This window comes from Hypomesus transpacificus, chromosome 3 (assembly GCF_021917145.1).
Source record: "Hypomesus transpacificus isolate Combined female chromosome 3, fHypTra1, whole genome shotgun sequence".
NCBI lineage: Eukaryota > Metazoa > Chordata > Actinopteri > Osmeriformes > Osmeridae > Hypomesus > Hypomesus transpacificus.
The window spans coordinates 12648846-12666053 of NC_061062.1; the positions used below are offsets into that span (position 1 = coordinate 12648846).

Sequence of the window (17208 nt, forward strand, 5' to 3'; positions counted from 1 at the left end):
AATCAACCTCATACTGTGTATGACCTCTTTGTTGGAAGGATGTTATGTTACGTATGATATGTACTAGGTGATGTTTGTGTCATGTTTCATTGATGAGTGGTTGGTCTTTGACTGATTACCATCCCTGCATTGGATTGTGTGTCTCATTGTGACCTATAGGACTGTGCAGCGTAGTACTGTTTGTTAATTGCTAGGTCTTCTTGGAAGCACAAAGACTCTGATTTCCACTATTAAAGTCTCAGTGGGAGCAGCTAAGCCTCTCTTCCACACCAGAGGCTTCCTGTCTGTGTGAGTGATCCGGTATCTCCAACCATTGACCTCTCAAATGAGCACGCCGTATCATTATGAGGATTGGTCTGGGAGGGAGCAGCGTAGTTGAGAGCAGAGCCCAGCTGAGCGCATCAGAGCAGAGCAGAGTGAAGCAGAGCAGAGAGAGTGAAGCACATTCGCCACTGGAGGGATCAAATCTGTGCCATCTGACGCTCAAGGATTTATGGGTTTAGTCAAAATTGCTTTTTCCCACTGTGGAGATTAAGCAACGTGGGGATGTTGTTTAGCCAGACTCCAGCTACTAGCTACCGTCACTGCTACTTCTGCGTCTTATGCTGTTGATGTGTGCGGTGTCTTCTTGTCCGTCAGCCCTGAAGTTGAAGAAGAGAATGTCCCAGGACTGCAAAGCATTTTCAGCCATGCCAGGAAGTGGGTTTTGACTATCAGGAAGAGGTCTGTCTGTGTGGGAATGAGCACCATGCAGGTGGATGCTGTCCTTGTGCTGATCTGTGTCTATCTGGGAGGGGTGACCGGGAAGGCTGCCCAGCAGAGGGGTCACAAGCTGGAGACCTACAAACAGAGCAGGTAAAAAAACACCAACACTCACTCTTTCTGCCTCTCTCTCCATTACCATGCCTGGTAGCTGAGATGTGGTTACTTGGCACTGTGCCTGGTGAAGACAGACCATTCACTGACTTTGACCACCAAAATACTGTTAGAACTATGCACATGATCCTTGCTTTTCTGCTGTACTTTCTATCTGCAGTAGATACATTTATGGATATTTGATCACTTTGGCTAGAAGCATCTGCTAAATGAATAGACTGTAAATGTAACACCGCAACACTGTAAAAGCACACGCAGAGAAAACTGTCATCATGAATCATATATACTCCATCATCACTTTTCTTGTTCAGTGACATTTTGTCCTTTTGTGTGTAGGCATTTAGTTTGTTTTGATTGTCATTCTTTAATGGCAAAGGTGAATCTGGATGGCCCTGGACTGGAGCTAGCTTTACCTGATCACCTGACACTGTCCTGCCCTGTATTCTACTGTGTGTGCTGTCTCACCTGCTCTGCCCCCTCAGAACAGGGAAATCAAACAAATTCAGACAGGGGATTAGGATAGGCGAGGAAGACCTAAATCTCCATATTTATTTGTGTACTTTGTTTGATGATGATGATGATGATGATGCAGAATTCCTTGTTGCTGATCGATGGACACAGGTGGAAATGTCTCTTGTACTTGTGTAACTTGTTGTCAGACTGAGAGTGGAAAGCCTTCAGCTGCCCTGGTGATATAGCACCCAGCAGATCCAGGAAACAAAATACATGCAAGGTCATCAATAAATTCTCCAACAGTCATCCTATATAAAGAGCTACAAGGGACAAGGAATGACAAGGAGGCACTTTGTATGAAACAGTATATTAGAGCCGCTTTCATAACAATGTGTTGTACCTACATACAAAAGTATACCTCACTCACAAATATGTTGGCGTAGTAAAGTGCAAAATATATGCTGAGAAGTGGGAGCTAAATCCCACAGAACAGAATAACATCAAGGAGACTTCTGGTATAAAATTGTGATGAAGATGATAAGGTTCGCCCCTACAGTGCTGCTGGATGCCTTTAGCATCACTATCAGCTTTGAGTGATTTAGACCCACTTAATGTATTCCAAAGGCCCTTTCATGTGGTAATCCCACACATGCCTCCTTTAGACACAGTAGGCAAGCCATCACTCTCATGTTACGGGCCCAGCGGGATACTTTCATATCTAGAAAAGCAAACTCTCCTGTCAATCTCTTCATAGTTTGATTCTACTGATGAAATAAGTGGCTCATGGTTATGATGTCTAAAAACGTTTGTTCTCTCTAGGCCTTGGCAAATATATACTATAAACAAAAAATGCCACACTATATTCCATGTGTCCTGATAAACAATAACCTAAATCAATAGAATGTGAACAAAGCATTTCAGATTGCTCCACTGAGTGATAGTCATTAAAAGGTTACGACCATCTTCAGCAATGATTAAGAGGACCCTCTAAATCCTCAGAAGCATGTAACACAGACTCAGACACCTAGACAGTTTGCTGCAGTACAGGCATGCTCCCCCATCCCTTACTGACATGTTTCAGGATCGGAAATCCTCTTCAGATTCAAAAGGTAAGAAAGTTAACATGTGCATAGCAATGAAAAGGAGAGGATAGAATGTCTCTTTCTCCCAGGGGCAGTCTACATCAAACCCAATGCTATAAAATCAGGTCTAAATACGATATCACCAGAAGTGTATGTGAAAACATAAGATGGAAATACCACTTATGCTTTTCCAGAGACACAGCAGAGCAGTGTACAGACAGACTGTTCTCTAGGCCAGAGAGGGGATTGGAGAGGCATTTCCGCCAAGAGGATTAGTAACCAGCTGCTGGGCTGGACAGAGAGGAGTGGCACCCTCTAAACAGCAGCCCTTGGCAGTTATCACCATGCACCCACCCCTGGGACTCCCTCTTTTTCTATCACTATCGATGAGTCTGTCAGTCAGTATCTTTTCTCTCTTTCTGTCTAATCTTCCCCCCCTCTCTCTCTCTCTCTCTCTCTCTCTCTCTCTCTCTCTCTCTCTCTCTCTCTCTCTCTCTCTCTCTTTCTCACTCCCTCTTTCTCTCTTTCTCCCTCTGTCCCTCAGCTCGTGACGCCTCTCAGACCTTCCCTGCCAATGTTCTGCTGCATGCCATATTCCATTAATCCATTTTAGAATTTTAGAATCTTTTTTTCTCATTTTTTCATAGACATTTTTTGATCTGTTCGTAGTTGTGACCTGGATAAGGCTGCCTAAAAGATAAGGCTACAGTTGAAACCCTTCAACTGATGCCCTGTTGATATTTTAAGCATCAAATGGTTATGATAGTAAACTAAAATAATGTTATTTTGAATGAAACAATATTTCATGTCAGTACAACTTGTTGAGGATAAAGAGGATGATGCTGAGTTAAGTCTTTACCAACATTTGGACCACTAAATATGGATGCAGTGCTAGCAGGTTTAGCAGATTGTGTGTCACTACCTTAAGGAAAGAACATCCATGTGTTTTTTCATGAACAGGTCAAGGAGAGAAACATCCAGAATGGAGGGAGGAGGAGGTCACAAGACAGGAAGGTCAGACCTTCACGTGCTAAAACATGGATTGACTTTTAACTAGAGGCCTGCAAACGTTTCACTGATGTAAAAACAACAAACAAAGAAAACACATTTGAAGGAAATTAGGAATTTAAAGTTAATCCTTCAGAATCAAATCTCGTTCATGTCATGACACTAAAATGATTACTGACTCTTTCCACAGCCCTATTCTGAAGAGAAGTTCAGACATGACTAAATCTCCAATGACAAAGTCGGAGCAGCTGCTGAGGATAGACGACCATGACTTCACCATGAGACCAGCATTTGGAGGTAACGATGTCACACCAATAGCCCTTAAGTCTGTATGTCATATTTCTTCTCATGAAATAACTGTAGCAATAAGATTAAATACACAATTTGTTAACCCGAGTTTAGATGTTTTAAACAACAACTTTGCCCACCATTTTTATTTTATATATTTTTTTAAATGGATGATGGTAATAAGATGTGGATAAGAGAAATGTACCTCACAAGATGCTTCTATTTAACACATTTCAATGACAGACTGCTAGAGAAAACAGCTATGTTGACTACGAAATTCAGATGAAAAGGTGGATTTACTGTTGGTTACCCCTTGTAAATAGCTCGATGTGAAGTGCTACCCGCAAATCAAGTCTGTTTGGATGTATCTTTTCAACATACTGTACTTAGTGTGTTCATTATGGGTTTAGCACTGTATGTGAATGCAGTCTCCATATGCTCTGTTCATTTCATCACTCAACCAATGGCTTGGTCAATCACCATCAGGGTTGGAAGTGGTTTTAAAACCATTTCACCACTCTCTAGCAGGACTCTTAATGACACCAACATCACAATCTGTACATGCATTTTTCTCCCAAGTACAGTACATGGTTTGTGTACACAATAATTGCTGGTCCAGTGTGTTTTTAGTTCTATGTTTGCTGTAAAGGGATTTGGTTCTTCTGTGGCTCCAAGCAGGATTAAAGGAAAGATAGCTCTGTGCTCCATCCTGCTGTACTGTATTACATAGAGGGGACTGTAATGGCTTGTTCTTGTGAAATATGTTCATGTTTTGCATGCTCCATTTCTTTATTTACACTTGAGGCCAAACATAAAGTCCCCACCATCTGGGTAGCTTAGCTCAAAGGATGAATTATTTGTTGACACTTTATGAGCCTTTAATTCGCAGAACGTGATATTGTGGTTGAGAACACATTTAATGTCAGTTTTATATCTAAATGAGGGTACTTTATATATATTTGGTTCAGTTGTGCATACATTCTGTTTATACATACTGTATTCTGAATCCAATCAGAATTGCAGACTTCACACTCAGAATGACCCTCTTTAATTTGAGACCAGAGAGACCTCAATGGCCAGCTCTTAAATGTGAAATCTGTTGTAAGAAGAAAAAAAATCACTGTAAAGAATCCAGATGCTAGGAGGCTGCAGCAACTTTGATCCATTGTGACCTAATTGTATTTGTGTCGCACGGCAGAGGATAGAGAGGAGAGGCTGAAATAGGTCAAAAATAGAATCTAGATCCATGATGCCACAAGCACGGAGCCTGTTCCCTGAAAACCTGCTCGCTATTTGTCTGTGTCTAAAATAGATTTAATACTATGAATTTTATAAAAGCCATTGTGAATCCTGTTGCTGAACACTCCACCATCAGTCTGACAACTAATGCATTTTTACTGGCCTGTAGCTGAAAAACTTCCAAGTGTTGTTATTTTTTAATAAGACATGCAACTGGTCTGTCAGTGCAGAAATGGCAGTTATTTGGTCTTTGAAGAAGTATTTATCTTCTTCGTCTGTATCATTTTAGGTCCCCCTATTCCAGTCGGAGTAGATGTCCAGGTGGAAAGTCTTGACACAATCTCAGAAGTGGACATGGTACATGGGACATAATTATCTTGCTAGCTCTCTTTTATATTAACTGAAAACATCTGAAAAATACATTAATCTATGTTTCAACCTCAAGCGGCCAAAGTACGTCAGTAAGTCATGCACATATCCCAAGAATGCCCTTTCTGACTTCCTCTCTCTGCTGTAGGACTTCACCATGACGCTGTACCTGCGCCACTACTGGAAGGACGAGCGCCTCTCCTTCCCCAGCACCAACAATCAGAGCATGACCTTCGACAGCCGGCTGGCCAAGAAGATCTGGGTGCCAGACATGTTCTTTGTCCACTCCAAGAGGTCCTTCATTCACGACACCACCACAGAAAATGTCATGCTGAGGGTCCATCCCGACGGAAACGTGCTGTACAGTTTGAGGTAAGGCCAACTTGGCAGCCTTTACATTTTACATACATACTGTATGTAGTATATTTAAACACTGTTGTAGATATGTAAAGTACATACATGTTTACATATCAGTCGACTGGAATTCTACTGTTTGTCTGTAACCATAGAGACTAGTACTTAGCAAGAATTTATCACAACAGTAGATACAAGGTCACTGTGTGTTCAGTTATTGTTAGGGATATTAGTGTACCAGATGGACAAGCTTGTTGTAATCGGGAGTGAATGCCAACAAACACTCTCTCCTCTCGTCTGCCAGACGTTGCCACTCAACAGATGTAATCAAAGTCAAAGTGTAAACAAGGAGTCAGCCAGGATTGTGACCTTGTGGTCACGCACAGATCACTGATCTGTTTGAAGAGAGCATGTTTGTAAAAATGCTCAAAATGAATCTGTCTGCCATCAATCTGTCTCAACAAGAACCGCTGGCACCAGGATGTGTTTGCTAATGTGTTTACTGATGATAATAGGTCTATTTATTTAAGAGACGGGCTTCAAATTAAAATCGTGGAATGATTAAAACAAATGATAAAACACTAGGTTACCAAGAACTGTAGGTAGTTTGTCAGACCAGAGCTGGGTCAGATAATGATCTGTCACATCCATGTGATCTGATCATGTTCTTCTTGTGTTTCCAGAATCACAGCCATGTGATCTGATCATGTTCTTCTTGTGTTTCCAGAATCACAGCCATGTGATCTGATCATGTTCTTCTTGTGTTTCCAGAATCACAGCCATGTGATCTGATCATGTTCTTCTTGTGTTTCCAGAATCACAGCCATGTGATCTGATCATGTTCTTCTTGTGTTTCCAGAATCACAGCCATGTGATCTGATCATGTTCTTCTTGTGTTTCCAGAATCACAGCCATGTGATCTGATCATGTTCTTCTTGTGTTTCCAGAATCACAGCCATGTGATCTGATCATGTTCTTCTTGTGTTTCCAGAATCACAGCCATGTGATCTGATCATGTTCTTCTTGTGTTTCCAGAATCACAGCCATGTGATCTGATCATGTTCTTCTTGTGTTTCCAGAATCACAGCCATGTGATCTGATCATGTTCTTCTTGTGTTTCCAGAATCACAGCCATGTGATCTGATCATGTTCTTCTTGTGTTTCCAGAATCACAGCCATGTGATCTGATCATGTTCTTCTTGTGTTTCCAGAATCACAGCCATGTGATCTGATCATGTTCTTCTTGTGTTTCCAGAATCACAGTCACAAGCATGTGCAACATGGACCTGAGTCGTTTCCCACTAGACACTCAGACGTGTTCCCTGGAGATAGAGAGCTGTGAGTGCTTTTAATTAATCAATTACCTAACTGCATTGATCACTTTAGGGTCACTATTTGGTCAATTACAGCGTTGTCTAGTTCAAATGCAAACTTTGCTTAATCTCACCGTACAAGGCCTCATGCAATATATACCTAGCCATACGTTTAGATTAAGATTTTAAAAGTCTATTCAGATCAAATCTAAATCCTTTTCAGATAATATATTGTACAATATCACACACCGATAGCTGATGATAGTAATCTGAGCGAGTTTCTCCCTAGATGCATACACGGATGACGATCTGATGCTGTACTGGAAGAAAGGGAACGAGTCATTAAACACAGACGAAAAGATCTCTCTCTCCCAGTTCCTCATCCAGAAATTTCACACCACCACCAAGCTGGCTTTCTACAGCAGCACAGGTACACCCCAATTCACCTTCACTCGGAACTGTGGACACAAAATACATTACCTGTGGATCAGTAATCCACAGTTCTCCCTGTGGGATTTAAGAAACTTGAATAGAACCATATCATTGTTTAAATGTTTTATTCTAAGAATGTCCAGTGTATTACAAAACAGAAACACTCCTTCCTGTATTCATGTGTCATCCTCTCTCCCACCCCAGGCTGGTACAACCGTCTGTACATTCACTTCACCCTGCGGCGCCACATCTTCTTCTTCCTGCTCCAGACCTACTTTCCCGCCACCCTCATGGTCATGCTGTCCTGGGTGTCCTTCTGGATCGACCGCAGGGCTGTGCCCGCCAGGGTCCCTCTGGGTAGGACACCCTCCCCGCTCTCAGGCTTTGGACAGGTCTCCTAAGAAAGCTTGGTAGCATTAAGTGGATAGATGTTACCACTTGGTAACCTTGAGCCTAAGAATGAGCTACTGTAGAAGAGTGCTGCACCATCATTTGAGCTGTATTTTCATTAAGATCACCTACCTTACGGTATACTGCCAAACTTGTCGAATAGTCCTCGTTTCTCCACTGCCTGTCTATCTCAGGGATCACCACCGTGCTGACCATGTCCACCATCATCACCGGGGTGAATGCCTCTATGCCCAGGGTGTCCTACATTAAGGCGGTGGACATCTACCTGTGGGTCAGTTTTGTCTTCGTCTTCCTCTCCGTCATAGAGTACGCAGCCGTCAATTACCTCTCAACTGTACAGGAGAGGAAAGAGAGGAAACTAAGGGAGAGGGTGAGTGGAAAAAATATTTTGTATTCGTCATGTACTTCCTCCAAGTTAATTTATTGAACTGTTGAATTGATCTGGATGTTGTCATGATTGCGAAAAGTAGTTTTTCAACAGTTGACATGTTTTCCCCTTACATGCTTTCTAGGGAAAACGTGATATGAATCTGATTTTCCAAAAAACGATATTAGTCTGGTCAAATGTATTTAAGTGTTATTATGAGGATTTATTTTTAGGTTTGCATCTGGGGTGCAATGTTGCTCAAGTTAAGTTTCTTCCATCTGCCGTATTTTCGCGGCATATGGAGCTAAACTGATTATGTTGCCTGAAGAAGTAAATTTTCCTCACAAACATCCTATTAGAACTTATCCTCATGTGATGCCCTAGTTAAAAAATCTTAAGGAAGTAGATGAGTCCCTTCAAGTCCTCAGATTTATGAAAAATGTTGCCTGTTAAAAGTTATCATCTACCTCCTGTCTCCCTCAACAACATAAACAAATACACATACTGTATATAAAACACATTTTCTTCCTTTTTGCAGTTGCCATGTACCTGCGGCATTGGCAACCCTGACGATATGATGACAGACCCCCAGATCACAGGCTACACCACCATGGAGGTCAACGCCACAAGGAATTATGGGATGCCGGAGAACGGCAGCCGCCAGGAGCGGATGCTGGCCCAGGTGGCGCTGGGGGACCCTCAGATCACGGGTCAGGTGAGGAGCTCCAGAGGATACGTCAACATCTGGATTGACACCCATGCCATAGACAAGTACTCAAGGGTCATCTTCCCAGGGGCCTACGCTCTCTTCAACATTGTCTACTGGTCCATATACTGCTAACCCTGGGCCTCGTGTTCGTCTGGCCCCTGTGTGACTCACCCAAGGCAGACTCGGGAGAACAGGGACCATGTCAAAGACTCTGGAGCCCAGGCGACTACACTACCTTGACAAAGGTCCACAAGGAGAGAAGGACCACATGCTTGTTTTGGTTTCCTTTTGAATTTGAGAGAGACTGAAAAACTGTTTATAAATGCAAGGTGAACTTTGCCTTCTAGACCCAGCCTCTTAAACTAATTAAATCAGTTCTTAATTTATTTTTCAGTGTGTGTGTGTGTGCGTTTGCATGACAACAGAAAATGCAAGGTGTTCGGTTGAATTCCTATTCAGATGTAACTTCATTGGACTAGAAGATTATTCCAGTTTATGAATCTTAAAGTTGAAGAAAACGTATCATGTATTTTGTTGATGTTGGTAACAACAAGAGGCAACAGATGCTTGACTTAAAGTCAAATCCGTTTGCAAAGGGGTGTGAACTGGACGAGGCCCTTGGACTGTATGTAACAGCAACACTCCCACATGCCCCAGTAACGATTAATCGGGTGGTAAGTTTCCTTTTTGTTTTAGCGGTTCAATAGAATAACATTGTTAAATAGATGCTTCCTTTTGCTATAAAAGAAAATAACAATAGCTTGTCTTTTTAAGCAATTACTGTATCACTTAAATCACTCATCCACTCAATAATAACACTGGCATAAAAGGTGTGGATTGTTTGCCTTGACAATGAAAGGACATGACACAAAAAATAGGAAAAGCACAATTGTTCACTAATTTCAGCTGTAAACTGAGTTTGTGTAATAGTACTGTACAAAAAACAATGAATTGAATACTGTAAATCCACTTAAATCCTTGATAATCACATCTTTTTTTGTTACAGGTATTTTGTACTACTGAAGCGCATGTCCTTATGTGTAGTTGGGCTTTGAGGTACATTGTACTAGTGGTTAGGTATTAGCATTGTCTTTAACATTTTGATACGTCTGAATCAGGTAGATATTTTCTTATAGCCACATAATGGATATTTATTGTCTTACTGCAAAAATCCTGATGCATCAATATCAGTATTATCTCTCAACACAAGCTACATTTTGTAATGGTCATTATCAAACATTTAAATAAATGTGATGTTTTTTTGGACAGAAAAGAGTGTCAATTACTAAAAATTTAAATTTCTACAACATGATATCCCATTCTATACAGATGAGTCAAAGACACGCTTCTACAGCTCTATGGGTCTATGAGCAGCAAACATTCAAATCTTCATTTACATTTAGTCATTTAGCAGACGCTCTTATCCAGAGCGACTTACAGTAAGTACAGGGACATTCCCCCAGAATAGAATACAGTAGGGTGAAGTGCCTTGCCCAAAGACACAACGTCATTTGGCGGGGAATCGATCCGGCAACCTTCTGATTACCAGTCCGACTCCCTCACCGCTCAGCCATCTGAATCCCTTCATAACATCTTAGGCAGCTTGATGCTAATAGGATTTCTAGTATCAGTTATTAATTCATTGTAAAAGCAAGGAGTTAATTAATTTATTTAATTTCTATTTAAGGTCATGGAATGTTAAATGTAAATGTATTCTTTATTCATGATAAAATCCATCCACAGGTGGTGGAGCAGTGTTTCAGGGCAGGTTCTTGGCTGTGTCAATGCCACTGACTCCAGCCTCCTGGGTCAGTGTGGCCTGGGTCAGTGTGGCCTGGGTCAGTGTGGCCTGGGTCAGTGTGGCCTGTCTGAAGGCCTGTCTGACCTTCTGCAGCAGCTCAGGGCAGCACATCACATCTACTGCAGTCATGGCCAGAGCCTTGGCTGTCCTCAGGGTGTACAACTGGGCCTTCTCCGCACCTTAGGACGGGCAGGAAAATAAAGATACCCTAGAGTTTATCAGAAGACCATGAGATATGATATTGCACTGAACGTTCTTACAAACTATGAGGGTTTTTTCGTATCGAGTGTCCGTGGAGAATGTTACTTTATGACAAATCATAGCCTGTGGATGCGACCGTGCTGCAACTTATTGGTCACACAGCCAACACATTACTAACACTGCGGGCATTCCACCCAAGAAACACTACTGATGACTGACGTTTGAACGCTCCGACCAGGAAGTGAGTGCTGGCGTACCTGCAGCAGTAGTGTACTCCTTAGTGTGGTTCAGGGCATCAGAGCCGATGTAGAAGAAAGGATGGATCCCAGGAACAACAAACGATACGTTCCCAAAGTCAGTGGAACCTGAGAAGACGCACAAAAATGTCCTGCTCTTAAAACTCCAATCTCGTTTGAAAAGATTGCAAAAGAAATACCTCTGTATTTATTGTATGCACTGTGCATCACTCTCAAATCCACACTGTGTTCTGGCCTTCATGTAACATCTGTTTATGCAATATTTCTCACCGGAAAAGTTCTGTGGCTTCTCCTCGAACTGAACTCCCAAGGTCCTCCCGTTTTCCACATACAGTTGTTCCAGTGTGGAGTTAGGGAGAATGTTGCAGTAAGCATGGTGTGGATAGGTTACCTCCACCTACAAATACGAAATTGTACTCATGGCCCATCAAGATTTTAAAGTAAATTAAATGTTTCAGCAGGGTTTAAATCTAAGGAGCCTAGACTAAACTAACCATTTTAACAGAACTAAACAATGAAGCTTAACAAAAGGTCAGATGGCAAAGAAAGAAAATAAGCTATTTTGCGCATGCTCACTTGGCAGCCTGTTGCCATGGCAGCAGACCTGAAGCAAGCCTCAGCCTTGGCTTTGAGCACATCCAGGTCTTTGAAGAGTGGTGTGCGCAGGTAGAACTCCAGCTCGGTGTAGTCCGGGATGATGTTAGGCTTCACACCGCCATGTTTGATGATGCCTGGAGGAGAACACACAATGAGGGAACATGGAGATGAAAACCAGGGCAGATAACACACAATTACATTACATTTCAACATTTAGCAGACGCTGTTATCCAGAGCGACTTAAAGTAAGTACAGGGACATTCTCCCCGAGGCAAGTAGGGTGAAGTGCCTTGCCCAAGGACACAACGTCATTGGGCATGGCTGGGAATCGAACCAGCAACCTTCTGATTACTAGCCCGATTCCCTAACGCTCAGCCACCTGACTCCACGAGCGATGTGTACGAGCAATGTGTGAAACACTGAATGAAACAGAGGTAAACTGTTGAGGTAAAAAGTACAGTACAGTATCAACAAACCACCCCACTCCTGGTCACCGTGTCTCTAGTAACCAAGCTCCCCCCCCCATCCCTCACCATGAAGCCTCCAGTCAGGCTTTATCTGTTGCCGCAGGGCAGACAGGTTGCTGTAGGCCAGCACAGCTGCATCCAGGGCGTTCACCCCTTCCCAGGGGTATGCTGCTGCATGGGAAGCCTTCCCATGGTACTTCACTGTCACGCTGAGACACAAAATGGAGGTTAAGGGTAGCTAGGGTGATGTTGACTTAGACTGAGAACAAGCTGCATTCAAATGCTATACCACAAAGCTATTCCCACCTTAGTTTGATCTAACATAGATCTGAATAGTTTCTTTAAAAAAAAAAAGAAAAAAAGGAGAAAATAAAGGACGGTACAACTTATTCAAACAACAAATCTTACTCTATGATGGACACACAGGGCAGAAAGGCTACATCTTGCTGAGCGGGGTGGGCCATGAAGACCAGGTCCATGTCTTCAAACGCTCCAGCAAGGATCAAGTCAACCTTCCCCCCTCCATCTTCTTCTGCTGGGGTCCCTATGACGGTGACCTTACAGGACATAGTTAGTCGGCACTCAAAGTCGTATCCAATTAGGTGCCTGCCTATTATATACCCGAACTGAAGGTTGTACATTCTGATGAGTTGTATACGTTTTCAGCCATTTAATTCTGATAGTGAAAAATTGTATGGCACTAATTGCAGGTACAGTAAATGTTCACATGCTTACTTTTGGCTTTTTACCTTGAAACGGAATGGAAGATCTGGTTCACCTTCCAACGCATCTTTTAGCCCCAGTGCAGCTGCAGCTCCAACCTCTGCTATGAGGTTGTGCCCACATGCATGCCCAATGCCTGGCAGTGCATCGTACTCGCAAAGAAAGCCTACATTCAAAATACTGTCACCCTCCCTGCCACCAGAAGGACACCACGTTGCCAAAAATGCTGTTGCTAGTTTATAGTTGGTTACAACGGACCATGATGTATCTTCGGTGAAAAAACGCACTAGTCTGTCGTGGGATTGTTTCTCGTCATATGCGAGTTCAGGACAGTTCCACAAATCTCGACTCAAAGCGAAAAGTTTGTCTTGATTTTTGTCAATAGATAGTTGTATTTTGTCTTTTAACACTTTCTTACGAGACTGAATGTCCTGAGCCATAGCAGAATTTAAAATTGTTCATACCACAATACCAGCGTAAGGATTTTATCAGTGCTTCCAGACAATGCAGCACACCTTCTAAAAGGTGAAAGTTGTTTATATTGTTCTTTTTCTATAGCAAATGACACCTCCGTATGCAATTGGGGCGCAGGTACTCTGTCGCCATCTAGTGTGTGGAGTAAGAACAATTCTACATTATTGTCGTGTCATGGTCGTCAATATTTTATTAATGCCAAATGCAATTGGCAATTTTTTACTTGAGATATTATTTTTAATCATTGTTTTATTGATTAACATGTTAAATAGATTTTAAAAACAGCAAAACATGTTCCATCTTTTTCCATGATGACACTAGAGGGACTCAGTGTAGCATGCATGTGCCATTGAAAAAAGTGTATTCGCCACATTTATTTCTGTTTTAATTTGTTAAACAGGACAGGAGGCTATGTATTGCTAACCTTTTGTAAACCTAATCAAAATGTTAAAGAAACCGATTCATGTATGCTGAGTACTTCCAATGGTCACTGCCAGGAATAATAAGACTGCTGTAGTTAACTGTGAAGTACCTCAGGATGAGACTATCTGAGTGAGTAGAGATTGACCCACAAGCTCAATTAAGTGATACATGAATAAAAACAATGCCCTACAGCTGTCACACACTATGGCTGACAACCCTTGTGTGTGCGTGTTTGAGAAGGACAGAGAGAGAGAGAGAGAGTGAGAGTGTTGCATGTGTGTGTTTGTGTGTTTTTAATTACAAGTCTTAGACAATGTGTTTGCATAAAAAGGCTTCTTGTGTGAGTTTGAGGTTAATTGGGGTCTCAGTCAGTCACAGGGGGGGCATGTTGACGAACAGCACAAATCAAGCTGTCATGAAGACTGTCTTCTGACAGGAGCTGTCAGTCAGCTGTCTTTAAGCCCCAGTGCCAGTGTCACTCTCTATTGTGTGTCAATTAAGGGTTCACTGAGGGAGTCACCCATGTGGTTGCTTTTGTTTTATTCAATGATTTGATTAGTGGACATCTGTGTCATTTCACATCCCTTCTTTGTTCATTCTTGTGCTTATGATGAGTCGTTAAAGTGGTCATCTGATCTGTTTAACAGACAAAAAGTAATCTTTCTTGAGCTTCTTAAATCAAGACATCCGTATTACAGCTTTTCAGTCATAAATTATGTATTATTACCCATGGTATTAACCTCCAGACAGACCTCAACGTGACGTCTGCCTCTGAATTAGAGGTGTTGAAAATTCAACACCTACTCAACTGGTGAAAAAACACCTATCTTTAAATCAAACTGAGTAGGAGGCAGTGAAAGCTGAAGGTAGTGTCAGAAACAAAAGCCTTTGGTTTTAGAGAATGAACTGACATTTACAAGATTCAATATCTGAAGTAACCTATGACATGTCACCTCGATCTCGTTGGAGAAGTTTTGAGAGGTGTCATGGAAGCTGGAGTTAAGTGGGTGGTGTTTAATGCACATACAGGCGTCACCGCATCAGAAGCTCCCCAGGGAGTAGTCTGATGACAGACAGAATAATGCTGTCTCCACGCAAGGAGATGAGAGGGAACAATGTGTGATAAACTTGTGTGTGTGTGTATGTCTGCTTTTCTTTTTTGTGTGTTTGACAGAGACCCAAGTGTTGACATGAGCCTCATGTGTACCTTAGTAATCTGTCAGTGTGTGTCAGCATTGCCAGAAATGATCAGATCCCAATCCTCTGAGTATACCTCTTTTAAACAAACTAGAGAGGGTACCATTTCTGGGGAAATTGTGAGGTGTACTTGCATCGGTTGTAGATGGGCTAGTTATTTCTGTATATAAAAATGCATACTTATTATTTACAGTATAAAGATTGCATAGATTTAAAAGCATACAATGTTGCTGCTCATTTACATACCTAGCTATATGTTCGTCACCAACAATGTAGTGCATACATCGACGGTGTTTTAAAGTTGGAAAATAGATAAGGCTAAGTAGAGCTAGCACAGTCTAGATTCGCATTTTAACCACGTTTCCTGCAATAAGTAGAGCTACCACAGTCTAGTTACACATTTCAACCACATTTCCTGCAAGAAGTAGAGCTACCACAGTCTAGATACACATTTCAACCACGTTTTTCTTCGATAACAGAATAGATGTTGAGGTTAGTAGTCTAATAGTTTCACCAATTGAAAAACAAATCTCTTTATAATCTCATAGTGTGTGTGTGTGTATACCCATGTTTGTTTTGGTGTGTATATATGTGTGTTTGCATTATGTGCATGCCTATGCGATAGTGTGTGTAAGCACGCACATGCATGTGCATGCATATATGAGTGTGAAAGTGTGTGTGTTTTTGCACTCTGCCTGAGACTGGCCATCCTATGATTTATGTCACATCAGTGCACAGAGAGAGAGAGAATATCACACCTCTTTCACTGCAGCTGAAATGCATTCACACGTCTGATTAGTCTGTGGTACCTACTGGTCGGAGACCATGGGGGGACTCTTCCTGTAACATGCCTGTCTCAGAGAGGTCTGGAGGACAAAACAAAGCAGCCCCTTAGGACAACGTTTTCCAGAAAAAATAAATAAAGCTCAAACATAAAGCTCGCCCGAAACCTCAGCATTTACATTGTGATGCAAAATCACGCTTCTCTCTCCTCATTTAAATCTATGCCTGGGATTCTTTTTCTTTTGTACCTGCATTATAATCTGCTGTGGATGGTGTCTCTCAGCCTGCTTACTAGGGGCTCATGCAGCTGCCCCGTAACTCCCAGCCCACTCCTGGAGAGTCTTCTTTCTTTGTGAAGCTAGAAAAAATGCCCCTGTCAGTCTCAATAATGTCAGCCTTTGTTGCGAGTCTGGCTGAACCATGTGGTTTTGGGTTGTTAGGCCGAGCAGGGCAGAGGAGAGCCCCCCCCCCTCCCTTCACACAGTCAGTGTGAGCAGAGTAGGGGGAGAGAGAGGAAGACCAACCAAACGGGTCTCTGAAAAAGGTTAGCAGGGTCTTATGGGTAAGCCTGGAGTGCAGAGACAAAAACAAGCCTCAAGTGGAATTTAAGAGGTAGTGGTGCAGTAGTGTCAGACCATTTATTTACCACTTATTTCTATTTGGAATATTGCATATATCCACACATTTATTTAGAAGGAAAAGTATCTTTTTCTAGTCTTTTGTCTAAAACGAAGGGGAGAAAAAGTTCTATTTGGTTTATTTACGATTGCTTCAAGGTGGATTTATTGTTGATTTAAGTCCTCCAAACCCCATTAATAAAACATCCCTTGTGCTGCTGGGCGAGGCAGTTCCGTGCAACCACATTCAGGGTGGACAAATTAAACAGGTAACGCTTTATCATCCTGAATACTAATGGGCTGCGTGTATTCTACAACACAGTAGTGTTTACTCCGATTTTTTGATCCCCCAGCTGCTGATGGTGGCAAGCCAGGGTCACACAGTCTGGGCAGGTGCCTGAGACCTGCCAGTGCATCCTCAGGTGGACTTTACTGCAAGGCTGTCTTAACAACTAGATTAAATAGCTCTGTGTTTTTTTTCCTTCTCTTTTCTTTCACGGAATCAAAGGCACAGCCAGAGCTGGGACTGCAGGCACACACAAACACACACACACAACCACACATAAAACACACTCCCTCACAATCTCACACATGTGCAATTACAAAAACACATAGCCACACACACATACACAGTCATCCCACTCTGAAGCCGGTCAACATGTCAGCTGGAAAGCTTGAGTGCTAATTGGTTGCTCTCCCATGGGAACACTTGAGACCTCCTCGTGCTCCTCTGTGGCTTTGAGCTAATGTGATTGGCTACGGCTGGC

The 17208-nt window shown here is 42.3% G+C and overlaps 2 protein-coding genes across 2 annotated transcripts; one reads left to right on the forward strand and one right to left on the reverse strand.

Annotated features, from left to right (window-relative positions):
* The first annotated feature begins 439 nt into the window (after window positions 1-439).
* On the forward strand, window positions 440-9287 carry LOC124464072 (gamma-aminobutyric acid receptor subunit rho-1). The gene is made up of 10 exons (XM_047015968.1): window positions 440-855; window positions 3372-3425; window positions 3610-3716; window positions 5236-5303; window positions 5464-5687; window positions 6925-7007; window positions 7272-7412; window positions 7619-7771; window positions 7999-8195; window positions 8731-9287. Exons 1-10 carry the CDS (start codon window positions 740-742, stop codon window positions 9031-9033), a joined length of 1446 nt encoding a protein of 481 aa, XP_046871924.1. The 5' UTR covers window positions 440-739; the 3' UTR covers window positions 9034-9287.
* A 1120-nt stretch (window positions 9288-10407) lies between these two features.
* Window positions 10408-13492, reverse strand: LOC124463991 (xaa-Arg dipeptidase-like). The gene is made up of 7 exons (XM_047015855.1): window positions 12974-13492; window positions 12633-12781; window positions 12291-12433; window positions 11737-11891; window positions 11431-11557; window positions 11161-11268; window positions 10408-10881 (listed from the first exon to the last, which is right to left on the reverse strand). The coding sequence occupies exons 1-7, from the start codon at window positions 13385-13387 to the stop codon at window positions 10661-10663; spliced, it is 1317 nt and encodes a 438-aa protein (XP_046871811.1). The 5' UTR covers window positions 13388-13492; the 3' UTR covers window positions 10408-10660.
* Between the last annotated feature and the right edge of the window lie 3716 nt (window positions 13493-17208).

Excerpts from the sequence above, each read along its gene's own strand:
- LOC124463991 (XM_047015855.1), bottom strand. The coding sequence starts at position 13,387 with ATGGCTCAGGACATTCAGTCTCGTAAGAAAGTGTTAAAAGACAAAATA. Across the intron at positions 11,892-12,290 it reads GCCTGACTGGAGGCTTCATG|GCATCATCAAACATGGCGGT; the intron begins GTGAGGGATGGG and ends GTTCTCCTCCAG. Across the intron at positions 11,558-11,736 it reads CCATGGCAACAGGCTGCCAA|GTGGAGGTAACCTATCCACA; the intron begins GTGAGCATGCGC and ends TCGTATTTGTAG.
- LOC124464072 (XM_047015968.1), top strand. The coding sequence starts at position 740 with ATGAGCACCATGCAGGTGGATGCTGTCCTTGTGCTGATCTGTGTCTAT. Across the intron at positions 856-3,371 it reads GAGACCTACAAACAGAGCAG|GTCAAGGAGAGAAACATCCA; the intron begins GTAAAAAAACAC and ends TTTCATGAACAG. Across the intron at positions 7,008-7,271 it reads TTCCCTGGAGATAGAGAGCT|ATGCATACACGGATGACGAT; the intron begins GTGAGTGCTTTT and ends GTTTCTCCCTAG.